The 9794-nt window shown below is 51.5% G+C and overlaps 1 protein-coding gene across 1 annotated transcript in view; it reads left to right on the top strand.

The window, feature by feature from the left end:
• Positions 1 to 9794, top strand: part of CRTAC1 (cartilage acidic protein 1) — a 68685-nt gene that overhangs the window by 19744 nt on the left and 39147 nt on the right. Inside the window, exons 3-4 of the mRNA XM_008586178.1 lie at positions 3050 to 3186; positions 8212 to 8368. Of these exons, the coding sequence (XP_008584400.1) occupies positions 3050 to 3186; positions 8212 to 8368 (294 nt within the window). The remainder of the gene's footprint in view (positions 1 to 3049; positions 3187 to 8211; positions 8369 to 9794) is intronic.

The raw sequence follows: 9794 nt of genomic DNA on the forward strand, positions 1-9794 counted from the left end.
GCCCTGGGTGGGCAGGAGGAATTGGAGGTGATGAAGCAAACAGAAAGGGATAGAATTACCGTGGGCCCATTTTCTCCTCTTGTCTAGTTGAGGTGGGAGTTCGGCGGCCTGAGAAACTTCTCCCATTGACTCCAGAGGCACCCAGCAGAGCTTTGCAGAGCCCCAGCTGCTGGCAGCCACTTTCTCACCCTGGCCCAAGCTTTCATGGAGTGTCGCCGAGGTATTTCAGGAAGGGCCTAGGCTAGCTGGAGACACAAAGTCTAAGGGGACCCTGGTTGACAGAGATGGGCAAAGGTTGCTCGCTGTTGAAGGCTGGAGACCAGAAGCCTGAGGGGGGCATCTTCAGATTCCACACCCCCCGCCCCAGGCATCCAGAAGTGATGACAAGTCTGCCACTGCCTCCGGAACAGCTGTGAAAGGTTGCTCGCTGTTGAAGGCTGGAGACCAGAAGCCTGAGGGGGGCATCTTCAGATTCCGCACCCCCCGCCCCAGGCATCCAGAAGTGATGACAAGTCTGCCACTGCCTCCGGAACAGCTGTGATCAAGTCCCTTCTCCACCGTCCCGAAAACCAAAGCACTCTGAAAGCTTCTGGAGCTTTTAAGTTTGTGGGAAACTCAATGGATAGCAAAACCTGTCCAGAGCTGATGTAAGCTATTTATAGGCTTTGTTTACCACATTTAGTGTGAATATTCATATGTTTCACTGAAGGAATATTAATGTTTAATTACAGGGCTCTGCCCCTGGTCCCTGCTGGGGTGTTATGTAATAAATGGTGTGTGCACTATGTTACCTTTCTAAAATATGAAGGGAAAAAAACCCTCAATTTCTAAGCACATTTGGCCCCTGGGGATGTCAGTGAGTGGCTGTGGACCTGGGTGGTGCAGAGCTGTTGCAAGCTCTCTCAATGTGCCTGGCCTGTGACCAAGGCTTCCTGTGCGTTTTCTCATGTAATTCCCATGGTGACACTGGGAGGGAGTCCTCGTAGCTAACTTGAGTCAGATGTGGGGCGTGACCTTGGGCCTACTGAGTTGGGCACCTGTGATTTTATCCACGCCTCAGTTTCCCCCATGGGCATCCCTCCCAAGCCACAGCAGCTCTGTGCAGACCCACACCTGTGGCTCCTCAGAAAGGGGCCTTAGTGCAAGTCTCTGGCTACAGATGCCCTGCAGTCTCTGGGGTCTGCCTCCTGCTGCTCGTAAAGGGCCCTTCCTCCTCGTCATGTCAGGCCTCTGCTCCACACCAAGCATCAGGCAGGGGCAGGATGGCTCTGCTCCTGCGCCAGCCCTCTGGTGGACCTCAAGCATCCCTGAGGCCAAGTCCAGACCCATAGATGCTGACTCAGCCCCTCTGGGTCCATGGTCTCAGGAGCTCCTGGCCTGAGGCCCTCAGAGACCAAACCCTTTTGTCCCCTCCTGGGCTGAGCCACTGAGCGGTCATTTATACATTACCCTCACCTGCACACATGCACACACGTTCACTCTCACTCACTCTCGCACACTTGTGCTCACACACCTACTCTCACACTCATCCTCACACACTTACTCTCATGCACCCTCACTCACATGCTGATTCACACACACACACACCCTTGTGCACACTCACTAGCACACCCTTACTCTCATACGGTCACTCATTCTCCTGCTCACATGCCCTCACACACCCTCTCACACTCACGCTTGCTCTCACACACTCACAGAATCACTGACTCTCACCAAACCCCTGTAGTGCACAGCCAGGTCTCTGAAGAACCTGGTTCGTCTATAAAATGGGAAAAATCATTTCTGTCTAATGATAGCTACCACTTTGGAGGCAGTATGTCAAACCTTTAATGTGCATCGTCTCGTCTATTCCTCAGAGTAAACTTTAATGTAGTTATTATCACCATCCCCACTTACAAATAAGGAAACTGAGGTACAGGGATGCTAAGCAAATTGCCAAAAGTCTAGAACATAGGAGAAGAATCCAGGTAGAACTGAGATTGGAACTCAGGCTTATTGGCTATATACCCATGCTGTCCCCCTTCAGCCCCTGTCTCTTCCCTGGGCCAGCCAGCCAGCCAAGCTCAGGGGTTCTGTCCCCAAGTCCACTCTTTCCCAAGCTCACCTTCCCCAATTCCTTCAACTGCTCTTCTCCCTATGTGTCCTGCCCTGAGGACAGAATATGGCCCCTTCCTAAATGCACTGGGTCATGCATTAACAAGAAATAAGCTAAGGGTGAGGGTGGAGGGGAGAGCTCTGCCTCAGTGGTCACTTGGAAGGGCTTGAGGCTCTGGCCACCAGTAGCTCTCCCCCACTTCCCAAGAATGATGCTTCATAGTGATGAACAAGCTTCAGAAGGCCACCAACCTCATGAAACTGCACGTGGCACATTGTGTGCTGCAGATGTGTGACTTCCTGAGTGGAATGTTCTTAGCCTCCATCTAATTCTCGGAGGGGCCAGTAACCCAAAAGAGGGCCACTGCCTTTTGGGGCTCCCCAGTACCAGGACTAGGGGCTTCCCAGGGCTGCCTAAATCCCTCCTCACACTCCAGACAAAACAGCTCCTTATCTCTGTCAGCCCAGCTTCCAACCCCTTCCTCAGCCTGGATTTAGAGACCTACTCAGTGACCAAGACCATTTCATCTGAGTCCCAGATCAGGTCCTGCAATTCAGCAGAAAATGTAGGGGCAGCTCCTGGAAAGACACTCTAGGTTGAGCATCAATGTTGAAATATTGGCAATCCCAGAATCTCCTTTTTGATGTTGCAGGAGTGTGGTGCAGAGTGTGAAATCCAACTGATGAGGATCATCCCAGCCTCACAGTAGCATGTCTTCCCTAGTTTCTAAGGCCTCAGTTGGCCATCTTCATAAGCCTCAGAGTCTCTTCTCACAACTGAAAACATCTGAGTGCACCCCCAAACAGGAATCTCACCTGCTTGAGGTCTTGCAGCACCCAACCTATTCACCTCTGGCCCCACCTGCATGTGACAGGTGCCATGAGACATCCCCAGAGGTCAGAACCTGTACCTTGGTCCACTGTCCACCAGCCCTCCCTTTCCTCCTCTCTCCAGGGGTGGCCACATACACGGACAAGTTGTTCAAGTTCCGCAATAACCGGTGGGAAGACGTCCTGAGTGACGAGGTCAACGTGGCCCGCGGCGTGGCCAGCCTCTTTGCCGGACGCTCTGTGGCCTGTGTGGACAGGAAGGTGAGTGCACAGTCGTGTATGGTGGTCTGGAGGAACCAGGGGAAGAGCCACCAGGTAGACATCCCTTGACAGTGGTAGCTCTCAAGGGTAGAGCCCAAGGCTGCAGCACCTTGGAAGCTCCCCGTCTTAAACAGAGTGCATGCTAAGTACTAACAATAAGACTCGCAGGATGAGTTAGAATACACCGTTCACATCCCCCACCCCATATGGCCCTCCCAGCAACCAGTGAAGAAGGTGGTCAGGGGTTGTCATCACTGTGTCCACTGGACATCGAGGGGACTGAGGCCCAGCTTGGAGCAGTGACTTGCCTGGGGACCCAAAATGGATTAATAGTATATCTAGGACATGAACCAAAATCCTCTACTCTAAATCCTGTGATCTTCCTTTCATTCATTTATTCAGCTAATGCTTATTAAATGCCTCCTGTGTGCCAGTCATTGAGCCATGGGGCCCCCCACAGATATTTATGGAGTAAATGACATCAGGACAGGGCTCCACAGGTGGGTGAGTGGAGGGCTGCCTGAGTGTGCAAGTACTTTCGTTAATCAATAGCTCCGTCAATGTTTTTGTGCCCTGCTAGTGCACCCTACGCAGAGGTGCCCAGTCCAAAGCCAATGGGGAAGAAAGGCCGTGCGGGGAGGGGAAGGGGCAGGAGCAGCCGCAGCCATCTGCCCTGCATAGGAGGGTGGCCGCCCGCCTGGGCTTGGGTCCCAGCAGGCCCAGCCAGGACCGGAGACTTGCTTTGGAGGAAGGTGATTTATCCCTCCTGTCACCTGCTCCCCTGCCGCCCACCTCCTTGGCTTTATAAACAGTTATCACTAAATCAGGGACCCAGATGCTGCCCAGCTTCCACGGGAGCATCTCTGGCCCCCATTCTGGGCACAGGGGCAAAGGGATCGTCTCGCTTTGGGATTGAGATGGCACCGTGGGGATTGGGGATTCAGCGTGAATCTTCACAGCAGGGGCCTCCAGGCCTTGGGAGAAGGCAGGTGCCAGGTATAAATATTTATTTCTTAACAAGCTGGTGCTGGGAAGAGAAGTCAAGCTGGGCTGTGAAGCCACATTTAGACCTGACCTGAATCTGTGCCACCTGGACTCCTGCCTCGCAGGAGGGAACAGGGAGGCAGCTCTATGAACAGTCCCAGAGACTGGGGAGGGTCTGGGGGAGTACCAGGCCTGGTCATGGCTGGGATCCTCTTCCCATCTCCTGGCTTCCTGTGTCACTTGTTCGTTGAGACCAAGGCTTCCGACGCTCAGCTAAAGTGGGAAACTTCACCAAGAACTGGAGGGAGGGGCATGAAGGGTAATCAGAGAGATGTACACTTTGTCCTAACAAGGTCATCTGCACACCCACACACTTAACCACAGGACAAAGGCACCATGTGAAATGCAAAAGAAAAACCAAAAAATAAAAAAGATGTCCTGGCACTTAGCCCCTGACTTCAGACTCCCAAGCCTCAAGGAACTAGAGAGAACCTCTACAATCAATCTGCCACCAGGAGAGGGGTTGCTTTCTGAGCCCAGCCCCCACATTGGCCATCCCTGGGGCCTGAGATCTGTGATGGGAGGCGTGGAGAGAGAGGACGCAGCAGCGTAGTGTAGGAAGACAGAGGTGCAAGAGCTCTAGCTTATTAAGCTAACAACCTGCCAAGCCCTATGCTAAGTGGCTTGTGTGTGTGTCCTCTTACTGAATCCGTATAATAAGCCTGTAAGGTAGATGCTGTCATTATCCCATTTTACAGATATGGAAACTACGGCTTTGAGCAATTAAGCAACTTGAACTTGTCACACAGTAAGTGGCAGGCAAAGCCAGGAATTGAGTCCTGACTGCCTGAAAATGAAGCAGACACCTTTTCACCCTTCAGCTACCCTGCCTCAGGGAAATGACATCAAATATAAGTTTCTAACCACAGGTTCTATTACAGCGTTGACCCTTGGCAGCCCTCCTTAGCCCCACAGTCCCTAACCTGGGACCTTTTCATCTATCTACCTGGTCAGTGGTTCTCAAAGTGTGGGTCCCAGACCAGCAGCATCAGCACTGTTAGAAATGAAACTTCTCAGCGCCCACCCACTCCACCCTCCAGACCTACTGAATCAGAAACTCTGGGGGTGAGGTCCAGCAATCTGGGGTTCAACCAGCACGGCAGGTGATTCTGATGCCTGCTCTGGTTTGAGAGCCATTGCACCAGGTAAATGTCTCAGCCCTCGCCACGTGCTCCCCTCCCCCTCCACCCCTCATTCATTCTCTGCCCCAAACCTGGAACACCCGCCTGTCCTTTATCTTCAGCCGCCTCATCACTCACCCACCTTTCTAGAGCCAGCTCAAAGCCGATCTCTTACAAGAAACGTTCCCTGATCGATAATGATTATGCCTCATGTTTATATAGCATTTTTATCTTTTCAAAGACCTTTCACATAAGTTGTCTCATTTCATCTTCCCCACAACACTGCCAGGAAGCAGGGAGGATATGATGCCCGTTAACACGAGAGGTGAGGCAACCTGGAGGCAGTGAGGGATTTGCCCAAGGACATACAGCCAGTTGAGGGCAGAGCGTGGACTAGGACTCAGGCTAATCGCCCAAGACCAGTGATTCTCAAAGCGCAGTTCCCAGACCGGTCCCTGGCAACTTGTTAGAAATGCAAATTCTACATCACCTGGGAACTTGTTAGAAATGCAAATTCTCAGCACCCACCCCCGACCTCTTGAATCAGAAACTCAGTGTGAGCCCAGCAACTGTGGTTGATCAAGCCCTCCTGGTGATTCTGATGTAGGCTGAAGCATGAGAACCACTGCCGGGACCAAAAGCTGCAGAAACATCTTCCTTCCCCTGGAATCATCTTACCCTCCCAAATTATTGTAGTCAAGTTCACATGTGAATTTCTAATCTCCTACAACTGTAACACATCTATGCTTATCAGTTTTATCACCCCAATAAATTGAAGTAAGGAACTAGGTGTAACTGAATTTTATAAACATCCTAATTTCTAGCAGAGTGCATTTCAGTGCACTTGGGCCTAATTGCCATTTGTTGAGGACATTGCCAGCGCTGGTAGGGTCAGGAACGGTTTGTGATGGCACACTTTCTTCTTTGGCTCCCTTCATTCCCTCTTCATCCAATCATTCCACACACATTCACCAAGCTCCTGGGATGGGTGAGAACCTTCCAAAGTTCTCCCCTAATCAAGAAGCCGTGCTGTAAAGCAGTGCACGGCAAACCTTAGTTCCGCATCGGAATCATGTGCGGGTCTTGTTAAAATGCAGATTCTGGGCCGGCCCCGTGGCGTACTCGGGAGAGTGTGGCGCTTGGGAGCGCAGCGGCGCCCCTGCCACGGGTTCGGATCCTATATAGGGATGACCAGTGCGCTCGCTGGCTGAGCGCGGTGCAGGCGACACCACACCAAGGGTTGCGATCCCCTTACCGGTCACAAAAAAAAAAAAAAAAGAAAAAATGCAGATTCTGATTCAGCAGGTCTGGGGTGGAGCTGAGAGTCTATATTTCTGACATGCTTCCAGATGTCACCAATGCTGCTGGTCTGGGGACCACTTTGAGTAATGAGATTTGTAAAGCATAGATTCCCAGGTAGCCAGGTAGAGACTCAGATAACATCATTCGCTTTCTCTTCTGTCTGGTAGGCTCCCCACCCCCACCCCCCACTTCACCTGGCTGAGACTTCTCTTAGAAAACCTTTTCTGGACTAGTTAGGTGCCCTTCCTCTGGGTCAGGAGCTCTTCCTGCACACCCAGGAAATCCTGTCCACACCCTCTGCCGTATCCCACATGATTGCCAATGCATCTGTGTGCCCCAGGAGACCCTAAGCCCCTTCCTTGGCCTCACCCACCAGTTAAACAGACACGAGTGGCTCTTAGTCAGCTTCCCTGAAGAAAATGGTCCCTAAGAAGGTGTAGTCAGTGACCAGTTAGTTGGGATGAGGGTTCTGCTCGTGTGCCACTGGATAAGAAATAGAAGCAAGCAAAGAGGGCCAAGAAGAGGGGGCGGCAGAGCACAGCCTCATTGCCTTGAGCTCAACTATTTCTCCTGTGTCCATTTATGTTTACGGTTTGCCTTTCAAACTAGACTGTAAACAACCTAAGGACAGGGACTTTGTCCCAAGTACACTTATAGGAGAGCACCTTGCATGTCATGAAATATTTACTGTCTGATTAATTGGAGGGAAGGGATGAAAGGATAAGTGGAAAGCTGGAAAACCTGTCTAGAAATTGTGTGGATCTCTTGGAAGAAGGAGGCAACCATTGAAGAAATAACATCATTATAATAACAGGCAGAAAAGAATTTTTCATCAGCAGTGTTTTGGACTAGAGAAGAAAATGACTACAGCAAAGAGGAACTGTTGCCCAGGGCTTCTCCTGGATGCAAAGGAAAAAGAAATATTCGAGACAGAAGCAATGTAATATTTCTTTCTGATAATACGGAGAGAAGAAGGGAGTGGAAGAGGAAAGGAGGACCCCTGCAAATCTTTGCTTCTTGTGCTACCAAAATAGAGGAATGAAGAGGCATAGGGTGGGAAGGGGAGAGGGAGACGGCGCAGGAATTTGCTTGTCATCTTGGCTGGAGTGAGCTTGAACGGGAGAGAGAGAGACTGAGAATAATGGGAATTGGTAGATCAATCAATCAGCAAATATTTATTGAGCAGCTACCCTGGCTGGCAGCTGGAGAGAGCTCAGCTGGAGGGAGGCACATTAGAAAATTGTCTATAAAAAGGTGGTTGTCGGGGAAAGGGAGGGATGTGTTCCTGTGGAACAGGATAGAAAGAGAAGCAGCACTGCTTTGTCTATGACTGGGCAGGGGTGGGGGGCATCATTCACATGGTAGTCTTTGTGAACTGCCCCTCTGGAGTTGTGCTGTGCACAGCCTGCAGGGCCGTTCATGACAGACCTGGGGAGAAGAACCCAACCCCATGAAAGAGCTATGGTCCGGTGGGCAGGCGGGGTGGTGGAGGATTTCTGGGGAAAGACTGGGATGAGCCAAGATGGGCCTGCTCACCTGCCTCCTTCCCTTCCTGCAGGGCTCTGGACGCTACTCCATCTACATCGCCAATTATGCCTATGGCAATGTGGGCCCTGATGCCCTCATTGAAATGGACCCCGAGGCCAGCGACCTCTCCCGGGGCATTCTGGCACTCAGAGATGTGGCTGCTGAAGCTGGGGTCAGCAAATACACAGGTAGGCAGAGTGACACAGGAGGCTGGGGCCTGGGGCTGGGATCTAGGGCCCCACAAGGCTGAGTCCAACTCCAACTCATCAACGACCACAGGAAGGAGGTGGACCTGTGTCCCTGGGGAGGGGAGGATGAAGGCTTCGTTCATCTGCCACCACAAAAGGCTCCTCTAGCACTGCCTCTCCAAGGGTTGGGGACATGCCTGGCAGGTGTGGGTTTTTGGGGTGACCAGTGGGGGACACTGGGCAGAGGGGCTTGCTGGAACGTGGGGTGAGAGCCCCACCACATCCTCTCACTGGGACCTCCTGCCCCATTCCCTTCTGCAACCCCAGTGATGGGCGAACACGTTCTGTAGGAGAAAACTGACAAATCACAAAAGCCAAGATTTAAAGCATTCTTTATTGCCAAACAGCAGATGAAATTATTTACTTACACATAAGCGGCCAGGAATTGGCTGCTAAATCCCTAAGCTTCAGCTGGGTCCTGACTCGGATAACTGAGCTCAAAGAATTGTGTTCTTGTTCCAAAACCTCTCCAGCACTTTTTTTTGAAGCCATGCTCCCCCCTCAGCTTTCTGGATGGGGGACCTATTGTCAGAGTCTCTGACAGGGAGATCTTTCTAGGGAAGGCTGTTTTTCTAATTCCAGCACGGCTGCTGACTAAACTCTGATAATCTGCCAATAGACTGCTGATGGCAGAGCTGTCTGGTTCCAGTTCTGGGTGCCAAAAATCAGGGAGCCAGAGCCGAGCACACAACAACCTCTCACGCGAACTTCAGCCTCACTCACACCCAACCTGCACGCTGGATGCAGAAATTCTCTTGTTGGTTGGCCTTCCCAATATATCCATCCCAACATGCACAACAGAGACTTCCAGAGTGGTAGCCTGCCTGAATCTGAATCCTGGGGCTGGAAGGATACTTGAAGGGTCATTTGGGGCATCCCCCTACCTCCATACACCTGGGTGGTGGCATAATCCCAAAGTCCTACCCCAAAAAGGGTTGTCACTGCCTCCCCCGAGCTTATGATGCCTTTCTCTAGCCAACTTTCCACCTCAGTGAAAGGGGGAGATTAATGTTGACCTGTCTGACAAAGTTTGTGGGAACAAATGACTAGACAATAAAATAGTTTGCACAGCTCAGCCCCATCAAAGTGCCTAAGAGCTCCGTGTGTGAATGTACCACGGAAGGGCTGAGTGTCGGTAATAAACCATGTTTCCCGGGAAAAGGAATAAACATTCAGGCGCTTCAGCCTAGATTTGTACAGTCAATTTTTCTGAATAGTTCCCAGTTCTGTGCACCAGGCTGGCTAGGCAATTAAGTGCCTTGATCTTGCAGAAGAGGGTGGGCCGGGGATGAAGCACTTGAAAATGATGAGTGGGGGGGGGGGGGCAAGGACTGGCAGGGCGGGCCTTGCGCAAAAAAAAAAAAAC

Source organism: Galeopterus variegatus, unplaced genomic scaffold, assembly GCF_000696425.1.
Source record: "Galeopterus variegatus unplaced genomic scaffold, G_variegatus-3.0.2 Scaffold3858, whole genome shotgun sequence".
Taxonomy (NCBI): domain Eukaryota; kingdom Metazoa; phylum Chordata; class Mammalia; order Dermoptera; family Cynocephalidae; genus Galeopterus; species Galeopterus variegatus.